Source organism: Silurus aristotelis (assembly GCF_946808225.1).
Source record: "Silurus aristotelis genome assembly, chromosome: 1".
In the NCBI taxonomy this organism is placed as follows: Eukaryota; Metazoa; Chordata; class Actinopteri; order Siluriformes; family Siluridae; genus Silurus; species Silurus aristotelis.
The window spans coordinates 15,329,054-15,353,668 of NC_139574.1; the positions used below are offsets into that span (position 1 = coordinate 15,329,054).

General features: G+C 37.1%; 1 protein-coding gene and 1 long non-coding RNA gene across 4 annotated transcripts in view; both read right to left on the reverse strand.

The window, feature by feature from the left end:
• On the reverse strand, nucleotides 1–1,565 carry LOC310730743. Its single transcript, XR_014534942.1, has 3 exons — nucleotides 1,320–1,565; nucleotides 771–1,285; nucleotides 1–120 (listed from the first exon to the last, which is right to left on the reverse strand). It is a non-coding gene; the product is annotated as an uncharacterized lncRNA (long non-coding RNA).
• A 515-nt stretch (nucleotides 1,566–2,080) lies between these two features.
• plekhf2 (pleckstrin homology domain containing, family F (with FYVE domain) member 2) overlaps nucleotides 2,081–24,615 on the reverse strand; it is a 29,119-nt gene continuing 6,584 nt past the window's right edge. Inside the window, exons 2-3 of one of the 3 annotated variants that reach the window (XM_083549078.1) lie at nucleotides 20,527–20,629; nucleotides 2,081–5,308 (exon numbers count right to left, since the gene is read on the reverse strand). In XM_083549078.1, coding sequence (XP_083405204.1) covers nucleotides 4,572–5,297 — 726 coding nt within the window. In that variant the 5' untranslated portion in view covers nucleotides 5,298–5,308; nucleotides 20,527–20,629 and the 3' untranslated portion in view covers nucleotides 2,081–4,571. Of the gene's footprint in view, nucleotides 5,309–16,582; nucleotides 20,207–20,526; nucleotides 20,630–24,615 lie in introns of those variants that run through there. The other 2 variants (XR_014534765.1, XM_083549077.1) reach the window with 2 other exon arrangements.

The window sequence follows — 24,615 nt, forward strand, 5'->3', positions numbered from 1 at the left end:
TCAATTTTTTGGATTTTTAATTTTTATGTATTTTGTACAAAAGCACAAATGTATCTGAAGGTTTCAGATGGCAGGTGTCCATCCAGTAGTTACTCCATCCAGTAGTTTGTAGTGCAGATCCTAAATCACAACAATTGGAGAACAAAAGTACTTAATGAATTACAGGGTTCCTCTGTCTGTTTCGAAAGAAAGAAAGAAAGAAAGAAAGAAAGAAAGAAAGAAAGAAAGAAAGAAAGAAAGAAAGAAAGAAAGAAAGAAAGAAAAGAAAACCATAAATACCTTATGCCCTAAACTAAATAAAGTGATAAGAATTCTTTTTTTTTGTATAAATTCAACATACACACACAAAGTGTATATGAATGTACAGATTTTCCTAATAAAGTTCGTGTAAATTACATTTACAAACTTTTTTTTCATCGACACGTTTTGCCTAATATAGCTGCCATTTTATTTAACATTTATTCTCACAATCCTTTTGGTTTTGGTTGTTACTTTCCAGGACTGAACTCATAGGGTTCAGAGATACAGAGGTTTGATCTTAAACGTCCCACTTTACCAGTATTTATACTAATTGTGTAGAGTTTATTCTGGTTACATAGAGACATACATCTCCTCTGAAAAAACCTCTTGTTTTTGACGTTTCGATTTAACCCATTTCATCTAAGTGACCTATCAGACAGGGTAAAAAACTAGTTCATAAAACTCCGTTCTAAACAATCAAACACCAACCTTACAGCAGGTGGCGCTTTATTCTGTTTTATTTCCCTCACCTTCTAGCCCAAGATGGCGCCTCTTCCAGATATCGTAGTTCAGCACTGAAAATGTGTTGCGTATCCATGGCTAATTTGGTCTTAATGATTTTTTTTTTTTTTATCATTTATTGTTTTGTCTCCAGGTTACGTACCTGTTTAGTGTGAAGGTGCGCTAACTCAGGGGTTCCACTACCACTGCCCTGTTTTTTTTTTTTTTTTTTTTTACATGTTCTGAAACATCTAACTGATGGAAAATCCAGTAGACAAATCCATCTGTCTCTTGATGTAATCCAAGACAGACTGTATGATGTTACGATAAGGGCTCTGTTGTGTCTATTTCTCTAGACAGAGCATGTGTGTACCTTTGTCCCACTGGTTTCTGCCTGATTGGACTGCTGGACATCGTTCGAGGTTGATGAGAAATAAGCATGATGCTCTTTCATCCGCTGCATTAAGTTTTCTTGGTGGACCAAGGTCTACTGGTACTCTAGAGAGCCCATTTCTTTGTGCTTCTCGAAATAGCTTAAACACAACTTGTGCGCTTTAAAATCTTTGCCTGGGAGAGACCTTGCTGATGCAGTATAACTATCTTTGTGTGCTCAGTCTTGCCATAGTGTATAATCTGCGACACTTCACCTTAGAAGCAAGGTTTTGCTGATCATTCAGTTTTAAGTCTCCTACACAGCTGTTTCTGTTTCAGTTCATTACTGTGTTTCAGCCTACATGAAATTGATGATCATTAGCACCTGCTTGGTTTAGTTTGTTAACCAAAGGGTAGTCGCACCAATATTGATTTGGAATTCTGTTCGTTTACTTTTCATTTCTTTAGTTGATAATAATAAATCGCTTTTATTTTTGAAAGTATTCCCCCTATACAGCATTTTTTTCACAACTGCCTAAAACCATTGCACAATACCATATATATCACATGAATAGTAGAAGTGTGCAGTAAATCAGTGATGAACTATCTTAGCAGTTGTTAGCTAGTTTTATTTGAGCTAGCTAGCTAGCTATAGTGATAATGGTAAACTTTGTAAACATTTAAAATATTTAAAATTTAGGTTGTTAGCTGGGCTAGTGTCCGCTGTTTTTTTTTTTTTTTTATAATTATTTCTAAATATGGCGGTCTAACTGATTAGTACCGAATAATATAGTTTGTCGTAAATCTAGCCATGCAAAATGACACGGTTGTATCCATGTGTTGTGTTCCGTGTGTTTGTGCTAATCTCCAGATCACAATTATGAATGAAACATGAAAGATTGTTTGTTGATATCCACGAACTGTAGTAATCCATCTGTGTGTAGTGCACAACACCAAACCAAACAAATTGTAAACAATTTCTTTTTTATATATATATACATACATACATGTATATTTGTTCCTAAAAATTAGTATCTAACAATTATATGATGGGTTACATTCAACTCTGAGCCCTTTTAAAGTTCTCAATGATGAGACAGACTGGTGAAAGAAATGAGGAAAATACACTACCAAATAAATAATGAAAATTCTCTTGCAACTCCTTCCCATTTGCACTTGTTGAAAACAAAACCACATACTTTTGCAAATATTGTAAGAATTAAAGATCAAGCAGCCAAGCAACTCACATCACTATGAAATTATGAGTTTGAACTGGTTTTGTTGTTAGTTCAAATCCAGACAGGTGGTCCATGCAATAGCAGAACCCCATCTTCATCATACTGACTTGGTACGTGGTACAGGATTCAACTAGTGCAAGCAGATGTTCATATCCTCTTGTTTGAAGATTAGTCACAATACTTCACTTTACTCGACTGCAACTCCTGTGTGTGCTGACCTTGCACGTTGTCTGATTAATTGACACAAGAAATTGCTGGTAGTTGTTGGGCTGGAGCTGAAAATTATTAACGAAATATCTACACATGCAACATACAAAAAAGGTTGGACTGAAAGGTGACGATTAGACAGACGTTGTACAGTAGTTCCTCAGGTCTGCAGTGATTCAAAAGTAAAATTATAATACAAACTAATTTCTAAGAAACAAATGTTTGCCTTCTGATATTCATTTTCTCATTGCATATAAATGTAGAGATCTCAAACAGTCTCAGCCCAAAAAACAAAAAAACATTTAATTTCCCTTTTCAATGTCAGTTGTGAAAGTCATATGACAAATCCTTACTGAGAGACAAAGCTAACAAAATGAACAAACGCAGAATAATCTTGCATATTTAACTGCAATTCTACTTGAAGTCCATGCTCTGAATTACACATAAGATAGATCATGACAGTCTTACAATATTAGAAATGATTACATTACACCCAAAGTATTAGTGCATTTTTAGTCATGTGTGTGATTCCAAATGTAGAACAAGGCAAGGCAATGTTCCTTATAATGCTCTTCATCTCAATTCCTGTTTGAAACATGGGTGTGACCACACGGGTCATTGAAGTGTAGCCCAACTAGAATCACCGGGAGAACTTCTGGGAGGAGGACGTCAACCTCTATTGAAGTTCAGCACCCAGTTCTGATGGACTATAGCACTAACTTAACAAGATGGCAACAAGATCTTCTGTTAAATACTCTCCAGACAGCACTGGCAAACTATAAACTGGAGTCTAAAGTATCTTTTGCACTCATCTATGTTCCTTCTGAGCTTTACTTGAGTTTAAATACAAAGTCAGATTTCAAGTGAATAAAGTCTAATTGCTAATAGACCAGAACATTTCTTTTATAGGTTCAATCATTTCCACAGAAAAATATTTCAGAAGGCACTGTGGCATTAAAGGCCTTTGTTGGGTTACATTTTGGGACGACGACTTATTATTATCTATAAAATCACAATATATACATTTAACTCAAACAATTTTGATTTGTCATTAGCAAAGAGTATTATTATAAAGGATGAACTAACTGGGAGATAAAGTTTTACATATAAACTCTTAAAAAAAAAAAAAATATTTATCCTTTCTATATTTCTTCTGTTTTCCCCACTGTAATAAATACAGGTCCTGGTAGGGGTACAGCTAGAAAAGTAATATCATCAGCACCGAAACAGCTGAGTGAACTGTGGAAAAAACAGTGCCATAGCAGTCTATGATTCGTTGGTAAACAAAATAGTAATTTGTGTAAAAAAAAAAGAAAGAAAAATTACTAATTATTATTTGGAAAAAAAATAAGTAAATAAATTCAGCTGTACATAGAGCTTGAAATTAGCAAATAATCTTAACATGTTTACACACTTATTTAGAGATGTGTGTTTTAGGAAAAAGTCACAGTAGTGAACCATTTTATTTTCTTGTGTACCTGATATGAAACTCAAGAAACAAAGACTGTGATTAACTTGGAAGCATTTTTGATGAAGGAGGGTTGGAACATCTGGTGTAAAATAGGTGCCAACCATCCATTCCGTGTCAGGGTGATTTAAATGGTTTCTTATATATTTTTTGGGGGGGAGATTTAACAAGGAAATTCGTTAGAAAATATTATGGACTGCTGAAAAAAATAAAATGATATGTTATTTGCAAATGGGATTGCTCAGAATTCCTACAGTTCTGCCAAATGGAATCTTAAAAAAGGCTTAGTGATCCTGCAAGTAATCTTTGTGAATTCAAGAGCATAGGATTCATGCTGGATTTCTCTCATTTGCATATAGTGTCGATGCTTTCAGGGTAAGTTTATTTATGCAATTTTATATTTTTCTGAAAAAAATTTAATCAACAAAAACCCTCACTGAATCTTTGCTCATTTCAGATGGTTCAAAAAACGCAAGACACTAAAGCACTGGGACCTGAACTGAAGATGATATTCCTAAAATAGCAAACGCAAAGGTTCTCCTCCCTCAGTCACTGCTATCGTCTTCATCCTCATCCTCAGACATGTTGCTGGTGCGACTGTACGAGTTCGAACGTGGTGGCAGAGTCGCCCCTGTAGAGAGCTGCTCATAGCAGAACTCGCATACACGCACAGGCTTGGATGACTGGCTGGGCAACAGGAACTTTTTCTCAGAGCAAGGCCCACATACGACAAAGCCGCACTTTCTGCAGTGGTGGCGCCGGCTGACTGGCGTAAACTTCACCTTTTGGCATCTCATGCACACTGACGCCTCTGAGTCAGGCACCCATACTGCTGCATGCTCGCCCGTGGGCGATTTGCCACTCTTCTCCAGCAGGTCCGACACACACTTGTTGATGTGATTCATCCACTCAGATTTCTCCGTGGCAGTGGCGGCATACACCGCAAAAGACTTGGTTGGTGTTTTGATGAGCCAGCCATTACGCAGCTCACCCTCATCAGCCACTGTGTCGATAGTGACGCTCTCCAGTGGGATGATGTGCTGCTTGTTGTACTTCTTCTTCTGGATAACGATGTTGCCATAGACCAAAATGTCATTGAAGAGGAAAAACTGGCGGGCCTTGGGCTTTTTGCGGCACAGCTTGGTGAGAACGCCCTCGCCAATAAGCACACGGCCTGGGATGGCCAGTGGTTGTCCAGCTGTGCCAAAGCAGCCCTCCACGACTGCAATGCGCTTGGAGTTAGCTTCGCTATTTGCCAAGCGATCCACCATCTTTCAGTAACCTAGCAAACCAGAAGAAAAAAAAGAGAGAGTCAATACGTTATACAAAATACACTGGACTTAGCAACTCATTACATTAAATGATACTTCTAGTTCTTTTTATGCGCGTTATAATAATAATACAAATCTTAATTCCAAAGATAGAAAGATTAAAAAGTGAGAATAAAGGAAAAAATTTTAATTAGGTTATGATGTGAATCTGATTTGTTCAACTTAATCAGACTCACATCATAACAATTTACATTTTTCCTTTATTCTTACATTCAAAAATCTAGAATGTCACCACCTACAGAAAGACAGAAAGCCTATTCAGTGGAGGAAGGAAGAATTCCCAATCAGATGTAAATAAAACACTATTAATGTTTGTAATATTTTAAGAAACAAATCTGTCAGTTAAAAGTTTCAACATTGTGGCAATTTGAAGGCTGTCTTCATGATTCCTCTTTTAAGTCATGACCGTTTTTTGTTTGTTTGTTTGTTTCATTATTACCTAATCACCTAACTTTTAACATGAATCACTACACCATCGTGCAAAAGAGAAAGCCTTACCCAACACCTTCACTCTACATGGTTATCAACCATCCTCAACTCTGCCCAGATATAATTACCCACACTGTAATATATCAATAAATGCTGCACTTATCTTTAAAGCTAAAAAAAAAAGTATAGCATTTTTTAAATGATTATTAAAAACGAAGGTGGAAGTCGCACCAGGGAACAAGGAGCAAAGGGCAAAAGTTCCCAGAGCACTACGCTTCTAATGTCTGCAGATCTGAGTCAGTCAGGTCTTTCTTTTTTCATTGCTCAAATATTTATTTTAATATATTACAGTACAGGTAAACTCCTCGGTGTTTTCAGCACCAAACAAACCCCCCTTAAATCATGATCACAAATATTAGAAATACAAATAATTTCAGGTCACTTAATTTTAAGCCAGGTTTTTATTTATGTAATATGTATTTAAATTAAATAGGAAATACATTACAAGAATTGTGTTCTACACAAGCATGAGAGCACAGCAACAATTTAAATAATTCTCAGACTAAGGTGCTTCTGGACTGATTGATTTTGGTAGAGTCTTCACCTTAACCCGAAAAAGGTGAAAGGTTTTATCCAGCAGAGAAGAACAGCACACTTAAAAAACACCACCATAATCTAATACACCCACACCCACGTAGGTACATGTGGAGGCTTGCTTACAAACACGTCTCACACATCTCACATGTTGTTTAATGCAGTGCCCAGCATGAAGGTATGATACAATTGAAATATTTCTCTTTTTTCACAGGTCGGAGTAGAACTAAGAAGTTTTCATCGCAGGAATGATAATGCTGTTAATGAGTGTTATTATGTGATGTCTGGATCTGAACTGCAGAGGCTGCAAACTCGATCTCAGTAACACGTGCTATTTAGTCTCCATTCAGGGCAACTCAATGAGAAGGCAGGAATAAAAGTGGATTTCTTTTTTTTTTTTTTTTCAGAGAACAATCTAATTTAAAAGAGAACTATGAGGTTGATTCCTTCATTAAATGTCTATTTTGCCTGTGGTAAAGCCGCCTTACTGCAAGGGCTTACAAAAAATAAAATAAAATTAACTTGACATGCACGTTTTAAACATATGTATACATTACGAGCTACTATGGTGTCTGTAATCGTACATGCATTTTCAATAAATAGATGCACTGTTGTTGTGTTGTTTGTGTGATTACTAACTGCAACTCTACCTGTCTAATTTGAAGCAGCAAACTTTTTTTCTTAAACGCAAATAAGATTCGTTTTTCAGTAAAAAAAAAAAAAAAAAAAAAAAAGGATGGCTGAAAAAGCAAAGGAACACTTAAGAAAGAAAAACCAGCAGTTATTTGAAATGACTAAGAAGGAAACAATTCACAAATTCTTTGGAAACCCCAAAGGAGTTCACCACATAAAACTCTGAAACATGTAAATGACAATTTTCCATCTTCAGCTCTTTACCTAAACCAAGTCAAGGCAAATGTGGAACAAGTCGTGTGGTGACAGGAATCTCCTCACAGCTGAATCACTTCCCCCTCTCTAAAGACATGAAAGTAACACATGGTAAACCAGTCAACCCTGAGAACTTGGTCTGTAGAAATGGAAATATGCTCACTACAGAAAGCAAATCAATCCTTCAGGGGCCTGAATAGGACGGCATAGAACACATTTCTCTTCCAATACCATGTGCACCTGATATTTATGTATCCCCAATGTTTTCTTTAAAAAAATAAAAATAAATAAATAAATACTCAACACATTTTACGTCACACTCGCATTGTAAAGATTAGAAATGGATATAAATATATTTAAATTAATCTTATTGAAAGGAGATAACTCATGTTTCTATTTCCGAAAATGCATTTCTCTTCCAAATCCTGTTCTTTGCCATTTGTTACAAAATCTAAAATGCAACATATTTCTTTGATATCTGGTCTACTCTTTTTTTTTGCCGGTATTGATAGACAGAGGGTGCTGTTGTAGAATGAGTAATCAACCATGTAACGCAGAGGGACACTAAACAGCTCATATTTATATCAGGAAGCATTTCACAGCAATTTTAAAAGTGACTCTGATACTCAGGATTCCTACTGTAAATGCCAAATAAATGTCGGAAAGATCTGCCATATCAATCATTATATCCCTTTCCCAATTTCCAGCTGTTGTGAATAAGCTGTTAGTGTAAAAATTATTATGTATTGCTGAGTGCATTCATATAAACCTTTGTAGCTGCTCCTACTGTCAGAGGTGCTGTTACAGAAAATGGATCAATCTCTTCTGCCCAATTGTATTCATGGTCCATATAAATACATGATGAAGGCTGGAAGGTGTGTGTTCAAACCGTTGTATGTGCCGGAAGCCTGTTCTAAATTAGTGCACTTCAGATACAGTTGCATGCAGAGTGACACAGCAGACGAAGGCAATTTATTCAATTACAATACTTGATCTGTGTATGATATAAAGCGGGCACAGTTCTAGATCTAACAACCTGTAAATAAAATAACCGTGATATTGCACAAATATTTTGGATTCTGGTTTGTATTTTGCTCACTGTTACTACTACCACTGCTGAGTCCAAATACTTTAAATCTTCACCTATAATCATTATATATATATATATATATATATATATATATATATATATATATATATATATATATATATATATATATATATATATCATAAAGTGTGCTCATTGTTAATTACGACCTAAGATGCCTTCAGTGCTGTTCTAAATATTAGGTGTCCCGACAAATGTAATCATCTAGAAAAGGACAAGTTATCATTCTATTTTCTTTATCTTCTCTTCATCTGACGTAAACATTTCTACAGAGAAGTTTACAATAAAAGCCATCACTGAAAATGAGAAGCAGAAGTGGAAGTGACATTTGAACTGAAGCGCACTACAGTCTTCCCCTGTGTCTCTTTACACGTAAAATCAAAAAGTAAAGCTACTAATAATACACTGCTCCCATGTGCTCCATCGATGAAAGAACAGCAGGGCAGGACGGCACTAAAGGCACTGAAGCAAGTAGTTTCTAAAGCTAAAAGTCTGGCTTCCACTGAACCCTATTCTCTGAAGCATGGTGCTGCTGTTCAGCCAACTTGGGCTTACACATTATATATACACATTTATATACTACATTTATAGAACTAATAACATTCCATAACCAGTACTACATTACTACTCACAACCATGGCAGCAGGTGTGAAACTTTTAGTCTTCTCACCAGAAAAGTATAATGAGATAAATCAGTCATGGCCAGAGTCCACAGAAATCCACTGACCACAATCTCGTTTAACAAGAAATACAAGTGTGGTCTCTCTTGTAAAGCATCACACCACAGTGTTGCTGAATTCTTGATCCTGATTGGTCAGAAAAAAAAGTGATTAAATATTGTCAAAGTGGTATAGCTCTAAATCAAACCTTAGACTTAACACCTTCTGAGGTTAAAACTGATCAGAACAAGTGCAATTTTATTTGAAATACAATTGTTTAATTTAGAACATAATTAAAAAAAAATATTCTTCAAGCCATGACCTCAAGACAATTCAGAAAACATGCAGTCTACAGGCTAATGTAGATCTTAGGGCCAGCGCTCTGTAAACATGAGCCATCAAGCCAGACCTATCTATTTTGTTATCACACAAAGGAACTAATCACATAATACACTAAAGCAATGTTCTTACAGGTGGTAGGCCACTGCAGGGGCATGTAGGAGAGCAACTTCAATAACTAGCTACATTTATTTTCCCATTGTGCAACAAACAACTGAACAAACAACAAGTTGAAAATACTTAATACTTAGCAACTCCTGTTTTGGCATTTGGTTCTCCAGTTGAACAGTGGTCCAGCTTACAGGGCAAAATACATCTAGACAAAATGAAGGCAAGGTGAAACCAGAAGTGCCTGCACAGTTCATATCCCATGTAGTTTCCCCTTTCGGTGAAATGGCTTTTCTGCTAAGCATTTTATACAGGCCTGGTCTGATCACAAGAAAAACAAAGATTTATGGATCCGTAAGGATTCCAAACTCGTACATTGCATCAGAAAACTATTGCAGCTTACAAGAGAGCTGTATAAAATAGACAAAAATACCTTTGTTTAAAAAAAAAAAAAAAAAAAACTTTAGAATTATTTATGGTGATCTTTACAATTTACGAGTCTCCAGTGCTACCTCTTTGTAACAATCTGCATTTTATTTGTATTATTATTATTATTAACGCCAAACTGAAGAAGGGAACAGCTGTTGATAGTCGCGTATTGCTTGAGTGTTCAAAGAATGCCTGAAAGTTAAACATTGAAATGTTTACAGCACATTATTTTATGTTAAACGGTAGTGATAACTAGAGTCTGAAAAAGAAATTCAAAAATTATGATTTTTGTGTTTTGATTTCGGTTTTGGCTGCACTGTCCGAACTTCTGTAGTCAGTGTATATGGCATCTTTTACTGTCTGTCATACAGCAAACTCCATTTCTTTATGGAATATTCAATGTTATTTACTGTTGAATACAGGCATGTTCAGACATGGGTCCTAGCTCGAATGCTTCATCCAACTCTATGTTGCAACTTGTAATTTCCAACCTCCAACCAGTCAAACCAAAAGAAAACGCCCTATTAATCAACTTAGGGTGGCCTTTTTAACGATGCCTTCCCTCCCTGCTGATTAAGGGCTGGGAAGTCAACAGACTGACATATACACTTATTAAATCTACAACAATGACTATGGTGAAACAGTTTATCAGACCCTGATAAATATAAAGGATTTATTGAAGATGATTAAATGATTGTGCTATGATTTGCACGGTGAAGAACTTGAAGTTTGCATAACAAGACTAACAAACATTTATTAATGAGCTTGTTGAATAATAATACAATTCTGTTGAAAAATAGGAAATGTGCCTCTATCACTCCAAATATGACTAACCCACACTGCTGAACTTCTGTACCGTTCAACTGAGTCATTACAATAACAACTATCAGATAATAGAAAGTCTTTTTTCCCCTGGCACATGTGGGAATAAAAAAAAAAAAAAAAAAAAAAAAAAAAAAAAAAAAAGTCCTGTCAGATATGATCCAGCTGAGATTTCCTGCATTTTGTGCAAGTAATCACAAGTTCCGTTTCTCAGGCTTTTCCTCCTTGGCCTTTTACTTCACCTCTCAAAGCTTTCGGCAGATTGGCACAGGGCCGAGGAAAAACAAAAGCTCAGGAAATAATGTGAATGAATCCATGTGTGAACAAATCCCTGCATACAGTGAGTAATCTCTTTGCCTCTCCTAATGCGACATCTTACAGAACCAGTCTTGTGATTTATAAAACAAACCAAAAAAAAAAAAAATTCACCCAAAGTAAAAAACAAGAACATTGTGTATGTGTGTGTGTGTGTGTGTGTGTGCTTCTCTCAAGGCAGTGTGTGAGAGCAGTGTTCGGATAAGGGAGCAGCAGCAGGTGCAGAGCGTCTTCTCTCTGTGGAATGCTGATGCATCATTAAATCCACAGTAGACAGCTGATCCTTCAGAGACTGTCCTCTCGCTACACACCAACAGCTAAACATTGTACACATAAGCAGACTCCAGGCAAACATCCATTCACCTTCAAGAGTTTCAAAACATTTCTAAAATATTAATCAGTAAAAATGTAGCTGCTTTAATAAATTTATTAGCACTAGTATTCTTCACATTAAGTGTTAGTAACCATTGATTCCTGGTGTGTATATATAGCACACACATATACATACATATAAATATATACATACATTATATATATATAAATAAAAGACCTGCCTGTGCCTATATAATATACAAATACACTGTCCATCCAAAATAAAAGTCACACACTAATATTTTGTTGGACCGCCTTTATCTTAGATTACGGCACACATTCGCCGAGGCATCGTTTCGATAAGCTTCTGCAATGTCAACATTTTTTCACATCCAGAGTTGCAGTAATTTTTCACCAAGATCTTGTATTGATGATGGGATAGTCGGAACGCTGCGCAAAGTCTCCTTTAGCTCATTCCAAAGATTCTCAACGGGGTTAAGGTCTGGACTCTGTAGCGGCCAATCCATGTGTGAAAATGATGTCTCATGCTCCCTGAACAATCAATTGATGGAACAACTTGGCCATTCAGTATATTCAGGTAGTCAGCTGACCTCATTCTTTGGGCACATAATGTTGTTGAACCCAGACCTGACCAACAGCAGCAACCCCATAGCATAGCACTGCCCCCACAGTCTTGTACGGTGAAAACTAGGCATGATGCGTGCATCAGTTCATCCACCTTTCTTCTTCACCACTGGAACAGGGGCAATCTGGACTTATCAGACCACATGACCTTCTTCCATTGCTCCAGAGTCCAATCTTTAAGCTCCCTAGCAAATTGAAGCCTTTTTTACCCCAATTAGCCTCACTGATAAATGGTTTTCTTAAGGTTACACAGCTGTTTAGTCCCAAACCCTTGAGTTCCCTTTGCATTGTGCGTGTGGAAATCATCACGATCATTCAAGATTATTTTTACCACATTTCTTCCTCAAAGATGATGGTTCCCCACTAACCTTTTAGTTTTTAATAATGCGTTGGACGGTTCTTAGCCCAAAGCTAGTCACTGCGTCAGTTCAGGTAAAATAACTTGTTGTCAGCTGAAACATAAGCATCCATGCAGTAATTATCCAATGGGAGACTCTTACCTTTTTACTTAGTTAAATCCAGGTAATTACTTTTATTTTTGGATGGCCAGTGTATAATAGTTTGTTTAGATGACATTTATTTCAATACATTTTGATAAATAGTTACCCGGGGGTTCGGGGGTATTATGTGTGTGTCACATCTGTACTTATAATACAGGTGTTTGCTCATTATGCCTTTTTTGTTATATTTCTCATTTTAACTTTCTCTTTTCCAGTCAGAGAAAGTTTTGTCTCTGCCCATTCAGGTAAATTGCCATAATCACTTTATAAGCTACTGACATGTAAAAATAATCAATTTAGCTCAGTCACTTTGTATGCAACTGTAACGAAGTTACTATAGACAGCACATTCTTTTAGAACCCTGATTGAACTGATTGGAACTCCCTGTGCATTCACTGGTTTGTACACACACCTTCCAAGCCAGTCATAATTGAGTGTTCTGACAGACCACAGTATAACTATATTTATATGCAAAACAGTTGGAGATGCCAAGCTGGCTCCTGCTCACATGTGAATGTGGAAATGCAAGTCACAGCTCTAGTTGAGGTAATGTGATGAGAGTGCTGGAGGATCAGGTTGCCTGCATGCTTAATTGATGAAAGATGTGTTTTCTGGGTCTCCATGCATCTGTGAGCATTGTTAACTCATGTCTTAACTGTCTGCATAAGGATAAACAGGGCAATAAAATGGACATACATTACACCGATATATTATTCAATGGGGCTTAATAAAATGTAACAGGTTCAAGTTCCGAAGTGATTGGACATATGATTCAAATATTATTAACAGAATACGTACTAAGAAACTGACAGCGAAAATATTTATTACACAGTATTTCACAAACGTGGGTAAACCCCTCACATTTCAGCAAACATTTTAGTAGATCTTCTTGAAGCACAATACAGTGGAACCTCGATACTCGCGACCTCGGTAGTTTGCGACTTTTCATTTGGAACCGGACTAAAAGTAACTCGCGAAAAATCTGATAGTTTGCGAGAAGCCGCGCGTGGCAGTTTGTACTAATAAATTACATTAAAAAAAAATTTTTATTATTGTATTATTCATTTACAGTAGTAAATAAAACAAGTACTTCACAATTTTTGTTGAGTTTGCAGTACAGTACATGTACAATTCCCCTTGAAAAAGGAACTATCAAAAAAAAAAGTCAAAACCTCGCAACTTTTTTGTTACTCGAGGGGGTCATAGAACGTAACCCCCGCGAGTATCGAGGTTGTTCTGTGCAACAAAAAAAAAAAGAAACTTGGATTAATTTTAGAGTAATGTGCAGCTTGTATAGCAGTACAGTTACTGTCCTCTTAAAATAGTTCTTAACAAAAGTGAGTACACCCTAAGTGAACATGAGTCCGTATGTCGAAAGTGTCAATATTTTGTGTGATCACCATCATTACCAGCACTGCCTTAATCCTCCTGGGCATAGAATTCACAAGAGCTGCACAGGTTGTTGCTGGAATACTCTTTATGACATCACAGAGCTGCTGAATGTTAGACACATTGCGCTTCTTCACGTTCCATTGGAGGATGCCCCGCAGGTGCTCAATAGGGTTCAGGTCTGGAGACATACTTGGTCACTCAACCACTTTCACCTTCAGCTTAATTTGTTGGAAAACTGCTGCTAGGCCCAGTTACTAAAGGGAGGGTATCATGTTCAGCTTCAGAATGTCACAGCACATGTGGGAATCTATGTCTTCCTCAATGAACCGCAGCTCCCCAGTACCAGATCATGATGCTACCACCACTATGCTTGACTGTAGGCAAGAACATTTTTTTAATACTCTTACCCGGGCGTCGCCACACATGCTCGACACCATCTGAACCAGACAAGTTTATCTTAATCTCATCAGACCACAGAAGAATTCATGCTTTTGGACAGGTTGTCTTCAGCAAACTGTTTGCAGTCTTTCTTGTGAGTCAGCTCCATGAGAGGCTCCTTCTGGGCCGGTGACCATGCAAACCGACTTGCTGCATGTATAGCGTGTGGTCTGAGCACTGACAAGCGGACCTTCTGCTTCTCCAACCTCTAAAGCAATGCTGGCAGCACTCATTACAGCACCAGAACTGCTCGACTGGTACCACCTTCTCTCAGAATGAGAGGTAAGTATACTTCAAGGCTCTTCTCTGTTCTGGCACTGAAATGGTGGAATAAACTTCCCCTAGATGTCCCTACAGCGGAGTCCCTGGCTATCTTTAAGCAGCCGGTAAAGACCTTCCTTTTCCTGAAACACTTAAATTAACACTTTCCAAGTTTGCTTTGAAGAATTCAAGAGTTATATTTATATTAAGTTTGTAATCTTGTGTACCAGTGTAGATTTATTCATTGCTAGAGACTCAAAGCACTTTTGTACGTCGCTCTGGATAAGGGCGTCTGCCAAATGCCGCAAAGTAAATGTCACGAGTCTGTTTTTTTAAGCCAGCTTCTGCAGCTGATGCACAGCATGAGGACTTAACATCTTTGATGGACCCTTGCGAGTCCTGTTCTAAGGGGAACCCGCCTTGGAAAACCTCTGTATGACCCTGGCCACTGTACTGTAACTTAGTTTCAGGGTCTGATCTTCTTATAGCCTCAGCCATCTTTGTAGAGAGCAACCATTCTAATTCATAAATCCTCAGAGAGTCTTTACCATGAGGTGCCATGTTGAACATCCAGTGATCAGTATGAGAGAATTGTACTTAAAGCACCAAGGTTTAACTGCTCTAATACAAAATACTTGAATTTGTATGGTCCTGTCAAGCAGACAAAAAACATGAACATGATAAATAGGACATGTGGCTTTGCAGGGTTACACGATGTACAGCTGTTCTCACTTTGGGTGTACTCACTTTTTTTTCCAGCTATTTTGATAATAATGGCTGTATGTTATTTTTTAGAAGACAGTAAATCCATACTGCTATACAAGCTGCACAATGACTAAAATATATCCAAGTTTTATTTTTATAGCACTCTCCCTTGAGAATTAGGGCTGCAATAACTAATTAATAAAATCGATAATAATCTATAGTGAAATCCGTTGAAAACAAACACCATTATCGATTAGTTGGTTTGCTCAAGTTACAAGTTTGCGTGACGGCACGATATCACAGCCCCTTGTGAAATGGCAGAGAGTACAGGCCAACCGGCTGCAGGAAAGTGTGTGTCCCAAGTCATCCAAGGCATGGGAGCATTTCATATTAAACACAACAAAGAAGCCTGGACATGGAAGAACCACAATGATGCACGAGCACAGGAAAAAACACTCTGATGTCATGGATGAAGGCGAAATATCAGCACTGTAAGCAAAAACTGTATAATCCTCATCATGTAAAAATGAAATAGTTTAAAGAAGTGCTATTGTGTAAACTGTTCTGTAAACTGTAAAGGCAAAGACCTGTTCTGGCATGACTCTCGAGCATTAGACCTCGCGAGCAAAATAGTAATGGATTTAAATAAAACGGTGCGAACAAACACAATCTAAAAGCAGCAAATAACAGCAGCAGTAACCAATAAAATTTTTTTAGTCGACGTTGTGGTTTTCACTAATGCATATTTATTTTTTGATCCAAGCCTGTTAGCTTGCTGCGTTTCTCCATTCCATTCTCTTTGTATAGCATTTGTCCACTACAACAGTAACTTGTGTTTTTAAACATGAGTTACTGCGGCTGTTCGAATTGCTTGTTTTCAATGTTTGTATATTTAAGTCAAGTCAAGAAGCTTTTATTGTCATTTCAACCATATATAGCTGATGCAGTACACAGTGAAATGAAACAACGTTCCTCCTGAACCCAGGTGCTACATAGAACAACATAAAACAAACAGTACAGAACAGAAAGACACAGGGCCGAGAACTAAGATCCTCGCCACATAAAGTGCATGTGTGCAGCTGGTGCAAACAGTGCAAAAGACAACACAAGACAGTGCAAGACAACACAGGACAGTGCAGGACAATACACAATACACAAAATATAAAAATAGAAATAGCTCCGCCAGTAAAACCTGTCGTAACAGAATAAGGTGCAGTGTAAACAGAAAGATGTAAACAGAAACAGAAAGATGTAAACAGAATTTAATTTATGCATATAACATTAAACTATTACACAAAATTTAATTCATTATTAGTTATTTTAATTATTATTTCTAGATGCTTATATCTTCACAATTGCACAAAATGTGTGTATTTCTTTCAACAAAAATCTGTCAAAACAATGTTGTATTATATTTTATTTGAATTATTTTAAGCATGGTTGGCAACTTTTAATCTGCAATTAACATTAAAAACAAAACAAATGTTTTTTTGTTTTGTTTTGGTTTTTCCAGTAACAAAAATGTGCATTTTTTTTTTAAGTACATGCATACATAAACAATTACAGTTTTATATAGTTATAATAAGCAAAACAACTCAATAAATACAATTTATTTTACCTGATTAATCAAGAAAAAAAATGGTTGCTGAAATTTGAGGGGTGTACTTTGAGATACTGTACTTGTATTGACAAAATGAATCAACAATTGAACAGAAAAACATGCAAAAAGAAAAACATTCTGTATAATATTAAAGATGTATAATTGCACAGCTAATCAACTACATCCATTTAGAGTCTGTCTAAAAAACATTTTCATTCACCAGAAAAATGAATTATATCATAATTAGTATTTTATTGCTCTTACACCCATGATATGATTAGACTTGTTAACACACAGACAGCAGACGGGTGTAAAATGGACAGAGTGTGTTAAATTCCAGGAGTAGATGAGGATACTGGAACTCCGACAACTGCCTGTAAATTTCCTCTCATTCAGAAAGTAATTCTCTAAAAAGTGGATTTACCATTTCTACTTTTTCCATTTAAAAAAATGGATAGTCTAATTCTAATATATATTTTTACAACTTGCTTTATTTTAATGAAATGTCCCCTAAAAGATCTCTAAATACATTTCCTGCTACCAGACACCAGGTGTGAGTTTCTAATCTAAGGAAGGGCAGATGCCAGCTGACTCGATGCTAATTTTGTAAACCTGGCTTTGGACTAAAATTAATGTTTTCATGAACTGTGATTGATGGTTTTAGAATAATGTGGCTGGCCCAGAGACTAAAGACAACCAACAACAGTTTTTTTTTTTTTTTTTTACATTGTTATCTGATTAAATCTTAGTATGTGGCTACCGCTATGATGCTCTTTTGAAAGCCACTAACAGAAGAATTGCATAAACCTAAACGAAACTCATGTTGTAGTGGTGATGGTGACGCATGAACAAAACATGTTATGGACAGAAAAATATATCCCTATGACTTTATGCTCTTGTTTCAATGTTTTTTGCTCATGAATACACTAATATCTGCTAGAGAACAGAGTGAAAACATATGTATAGCACAGACGTTGTCTATTATTAAAAGATCTTTATCATATAGGCTTAATCTGACATGAAGTACGCCATTCTCTCATACAGTGTGATAAAAAGTTTTAAAAGGTTTAGGCCAATGACAGTGCTTTGATATCTAACGACTGTGCCTGTAAGTAAATGTTATGAGATGACTGTGTATGTAAGGCAGTAGACACCACTTAGTTACCATTGGCACGAAACCATGAACTAGTCACTAGCGTGGTAAATTGAGTACCACTGGGGAATTACCTAGACATTTTTTTTATTTCAAAAGCTATTCCCTGTTAGAAAATCACATCAAAACTGTTACGCATAACAGACCATAACTCAATATACACAGACACTGTGCCAGCGTTTCTTAGCAAAGGCATTTTCGAACAGACTGGCAGCTGATGCACAGGGTAAGTGCGAATATACATCCTTATAAAGACATCCTACATGACAGCATTCAATACACCTCATTCAATCATGATTCAATCTCTTGCTGTTTTTAAATCCCTTTTTCCTAGTAGGCGGCATTTTTTATGTTTATGCATCCTATCTACAGCTCAAATCCACTGCAAGGTAATTTAGCCTTATGTAGACATATGGCTGAATAAGGAACGGCTTCCTTATTATACCGATTACAATTTAGTGCAGTAAAAGCAAACCAAATTTAAGTGTAAATTAACCAGGCATTCCTGTAACAAGAGCTGCTGCTATTGATTATTTTAGCAATCGAGTTTTCTAACGATTATTCAATCGATTAAACGGATAAGAAGTACTTTTTCTTTATTAAAGAGTAAATAAGAGAGAAAATAAAACAGGTCTCTTAAAATAAACAAGTCATTTGTTTTTCTTTTAGGAAAACATTGACATTTTTACAGCTAAAATTGCATCCATCTTCTTCTTCTTCTTTCGGCTGCTCCCATTAGGGGTCGCCACAGCGGATCATCCGTCTTCATACCCCCTGTCCTCTACATCTGCCTCTTTCACACCAACTACCTGCATGTCTTCCCTCACCACATCCATAAACCGCCTCATTTCCTCTTTCCTGGTGGCTCCATCCTCAGCATTCTTCTATCAATTTACCCCATGTCCCTCCTCTGCACATGTCCAAACCATCTCAATCTCGCCTCCCTCACCTTGTCACCAAAACGTCCTACATGTGCTGTCCCTCTAATAAACTTATTTCTAATTTTATCCATCCTCGTCACTCCCAACGAAAACATTAACAACTTCAACTCTGCTACCTCCAGCTCTTTTACTCAAAGCCACTGTCCATACAACATCTCAGGTCTCACCAAGATAGATAAATAGATATTACATCAAAATACAAATACATTTACTTTTAAAATGTCCCTCTGCAATGACCGTGTAAAATAAGTAATGGGAAACGTTTAATGAAACTCAATTATTCTCACTCATGGATTTATTTATGAAATCTCACAGTATCGGAATGTGGTTTTCTGGTCTCTGGAAAAGCTGCTTGAAATTTTCCAAACACTAAATCCGTGTGTTTATCGCCAGTGCTCCACTACCTGCTGCACAATGCCACTGTGGGGGGGACTGTAAAGGAATCTATTTCAAATTCCTTTAAAAACGGTAACCTTTTTTAAGTTTGAAATGATCCCGAACTTTTCCGCCGTTTAATTTGCTTCGAAGGATTTTTGTAATCGAATTATTTAAGAAATCATTACAGCCCTACTGTGAACCAATCACATGTAAACATCTCCCACCCAGTACCAGCACCAAATATACCCAAGCCAGGATTACACAAGTGCCAGATATAAACATGCACAGGCTCTGGAAATTCTTAAGTGAACTGAAATGATGAAAAGTCCAATAGTAAATACTGAAATTAGGCTATATAGTAATATAACACAACAACAACATGAGAATAGACAGTCACACCCCAAAACCTTTGACTAATCTACATATGTAAGTTTCACCCCACCTGAACAAATTACACAACCTCACACAATCCCAACACCTCCCCTTTTATTAACCAGCCAAGCAGGGTGAAGACATGATGGAACACCTCAAGAACACGTTAAGGCAACTACAAAGATTATTCAACCGGAATATAAGTGGGGCAAAAGTCAACCAGCATGTATATCAAACACATAAAAAAGGATCTCCCTTCGCTCTCATAACAACATTAAAACTTCATATCATAGATTTCATCAGGTGTTGGATGCATACTTTTGAAATTCTAGTCCATGTTGTACCTGACTGCATCATGCAACTCCTGCAGTGTTTTCACGTTCGTTATCATGCTGGAAAACTCCTTTCACCACATCCCACAGGTATTCAATTGAATTCAGATCTTGTGACTGGAAAGTTCCCTGAAAAATGTCACAGCCTGTTCAAATATTTGTGTTCATAAAACCAGTTGAAGATTTTTGCATTGTGACACAGTGCATTATCATGCTTGAAGTAAACATTAGAAGAAAACTCTAACTCTGGCAATGAAGGGATGCACATTGTCCGCAAAAAAACATTCTAACAGTCTGTGGCAGTCAAGTAATGTCTGGTATTACAGCCCCAAAAGTTTGCCAAAAAAATATTCACCACACCATTATACCACCTCCACCAGGCTGGACTGTTGACACAAGGCAGATTGGGTCTGTGGAATCATGCTGTTAGTGCCAAAGTCTGAACCTACCATCTGTGTCTTTCAGCAAAAATCTGATTCAGACCAGGCTACTTTTTTCTTGTCTTCAACTGTCCAGTTTTGTTGAGCCTTGGCCCACTGCAGCCACAGCTTTCTGTTCATGGAAGACAGGAGTGGAATGCATGACTTTATGCATTGCATTGCTGCTACACCATCGGCTAATCAGACAATTGCATGAATGAGTGTTTGACCAGTGTATAATTTTATTGATTTTCATGAAACATCTAAAATCTTTTGCAGTCAGGGACCAGGGTCAATAAATTCCACAGATGGCCTCAGAACAAATTTAGCCTACGTCATGTACGTCATTTAAATGTGCGTATTTTGCCTAATTACTACAAGCATATTGCTTCATTTCCTGAACATTCTATTGACAAACAAATTACATTCAAGCAGACATTATTTATAGGTTTACTTGCTTATTGGTTGGATTGAGCCCATTAAAATCAGAGTAACAGACAAAAAGGTTAACACTTATAATACTTTAATTATAAATATAATAACTTTCATAATGGATAACGGTAATTTACTTTGCCCTAACTTAATAAAATGCATCCCCTGGCTATGTTCACAGAACCTGGAGGTCCTCGAGTCATTAGTTTAAAGAATGTATTTTTAACCACAATATCAGGGAGACAGAAATAACAGTTCTAAATAAAGAACTGCTAAGACTGAATCTTGCGATCACAAATTTAGATTAAAATGTGCTTTTGCACATGCAGCCAAACTATTTTAGAACCTCACACACACACACACACATCCTGTTGAACTAAACCATCATAGAGATAAGGTCTACTTTGGCATTTTCATGCATCAAAGCTGGTTTTGAGGTAAAAGTCTCACCTGTAGCAATGTTCACTGAAAGATATAAACTTTGTTGGGTTATTTAAACGCTGCCATCATGATTAAACTCTTCAAAACCTAAATTTGACACACTGGCCCTTAAGAGATAAGATCACTTATAAGACATCACTTCTAAGCCTTTTTGCACTTTACCCAACACTGTAGTCTGCTATTTGACTACGCTTTACTATAGCCACAAAATATATAAATAAAGTGAACATCCTGCTGGTCTCAGAGAATACACAAGATTGAAAATAGACTTCAACCTTCTGTGTTGCTTTCGGAAACTAGACGAACTCACGAAGCCGCACAAAAATGTGTGCAGTTAAAGCCAGCTTTTTGCTAACTCTGCTGTTTCTACTGGAGTCGAGAAATCCAACAAGTAACTGGAAAATGAAGAATGCAGGATTCAAAACACATCTGGGTTCAAAGTGAGCTGTGTGACTGAGAGCAATAGTGGCAGTGGAATTAGGAAAAGCTCTGTGCTTTAGACACAACACCTTTTGATTAATGCCAGTAAAAGTTTAGCCATGTTACATTTTATGCATAGCATTTTTTTATTACCGTACTTTTTTTCCCACGTTTTGAACCCCGCGGCTTATTTATGAATTTTTCCTGGGTTTTTCCTGGTTTCACAAACTTTAAGCCAAAAAACTGAGCGACATAACATTAGACAATTGAAATTTCCGAACGGAAACGGAAAAAAAACGCACCTCACCTGTGTTCTGAGCTGCACGGCATCGGGAGAAAAAGTTTTTTTTTTTAAACGCACGACTATGACAAAAGATAAACTCCCGAGAGAAATAGTTGTGAAAGAAAGGAGGAAGACAGTGAACAGTGAGTTACTTGATTGGCTACTGTTTAGATACAAGCCCTTGTAACGCGTTGAGTCTGGGTGAAGGGAGAGCTCGCTATCTCCAGTTGCAACAGAAATCATATAAGCACAGACAGGTTTCCAAAACTCGTGCTTTTTTATTTTTCTTGGCAACAGCGTTACAGGTTAGTCAAAGAAACTTAGAAATGAGCATAAGAAAATAATAAGGACATATTCCTCGGTCTTGCACACATGCAGTAATACAAGATAAAATGCGGCGGCAGGCTATTCCCAAAATGACACCACCGTACTGTATTCAATTTCACCTAAAAACATTCCTACTATTATATATCAAAAGCACTTCACAAAGCAGAAAACAAAGGCAATAAACTACTGTCGATTTATTTCTCGCCGTAAAAAAAAAAAAAAGATTGTTTCACTTACGTGAGACAACAATATAATTCCACAAAATCCACAGATTGTGAAGCAAAGGAGTGAAAGGCTGCACCAAGCACCCGAGAAAAGAGAGCACACAATCTCCTATAGCAGTGTCCACATGACGACAACAGCAACGTCTCATCACCTGAAAGTCACACAGGCCATCTCTATTTCTGCCATTTTTCACTTCTCCACTCTCACCACGTGGTGCAGTCGTTGCTTAAACGCTAAGTAAATGAAAAAAAAACTTTTTTAAATGTAATCTATTTACGTTCACAGCCTTAATAACTAATTCTACACTGAATCAAACGTATAATTAAAAGTTGGTAGGGTTTTAAGCTTAATCAGTTTCTACAGACATTTTCTTTTTTCCAAGAAGGACTTCAAACACAGACAGTCAAATAAATAAAGAGGAAAAAAAAAACAGATTAACATACAGTAGCGTGAAAAAGTGTTTGCCCACTTCCTGATTTCTTATTTTTTTGCCACAATTTAATGTTTTGGATCATCAAACTAATTTAATATTAGTAAAAGATAACACAAGTGAACACAAAATGCAGTTTCTTAAATAAATGTTATTATTGAGGAAAACCAAAATCCAAAACTACATGACCGTGTGTGAAAAAGTGTTTGCCCCCTAAACCTAATAACTGGTTGGGCCACCCTTAGCAGCAACAACGGTCAAGTCAAGAAGCTTTTATTGTCATTTCAACCATATATAGCTGATGCAGTACACAGTAAAATGAAACAACGTTCCTCCTGAACCCTGATGCTACATACAACAAAAATCACAGAGAACAGAAAACACAGGGCGAAGGACTAGTAAGTGCATGTGTGCAACCTGGTGCAAACAGTGCAAAGACAACACAAGACAGTGCTTTTATACACAAAACACTAATTACAAAATAAAAAATAGCTCTGCCAGTAAACCTTTTGAAAAGAGATGTCAAGTGAACAGTAACAAAAATGTGTGTGTGTGTATGTGTGTGTGTATGAGTTCAGTTCAGTGTTGGCTGATGGCTTGAGGGAAAAACTGCAATCAAGCGTTCGTGATAACATGCAATGAGTGTTACAGCACTGTGGAGGATTTGGTTCAAAGTTGTTGTAATTTAGCCACATTGGAGGGTTTTTGAGCATGAACCACCTTTTTAAGGTCATGCCACATCATCTAAATACGATTTAGGTCAGGACTTAGACTGGGACACTCCAAAGCCCCAGACCATCACACTACCACCACCATATTTTACTGTTGGTATGATGATCTTTTTCTGAAATGCGGGGTTACTTTTACACCAGATGTAATGAAACACACACTTTCCAAAAAGTTCAGCTTTTGTCTCGTCAATCCACAGAGTATTTACCCAAAAGTCTTGGGGATCATCAAGATGTTTTTTGGCAAAACTGAGACGAACCTTTATATGTTCTTTTTGCTCAGCAGCAGTTTTCATCTTGAAACCATTTTTGCCCAGTCTCTTTCTTATGGTGGAATCATGATCACTGACCTTAACTGAGGCAAGTGAGGCCTGCAGTTCTTTGGATGTTGTTGTGGGTCTTTTGTGACCTCTTGGATGAGTCGTCGCTGTGCTCTGAGGTAATTTTGTTCGGCCGGCCACTCCTGGGAAGGTTCTCCACTGTTCCATGTTTTTGCCATTTGAGAATAATGTCTATCACTGTGGTTCGCTGGAATCCCAAAGCTTTAGAAATGGCTTTATAACCTTTTCCAGCCTGATAGATCTTAATTACTTTCTTTTTCTTTTGTTTCTGAATTTCTTTGGATTTTGGCATGCTGTCTAGCTTTTAAGGATCTTTTGGTCTACTTCACTTTGTCAGGCAGGTCCTTTTTAAGAGATTTCTTGATTGTGAACAGGTGTGGCAGTAATCAGGCCTGGGTGTGGTGAGAGAAATTTAACTCAGGTGTGATAAACCTCAGTTTTAACAGGGGGCAAACACTTTCACACAGGGCCATGTAGCTTTGGATTTCGTTT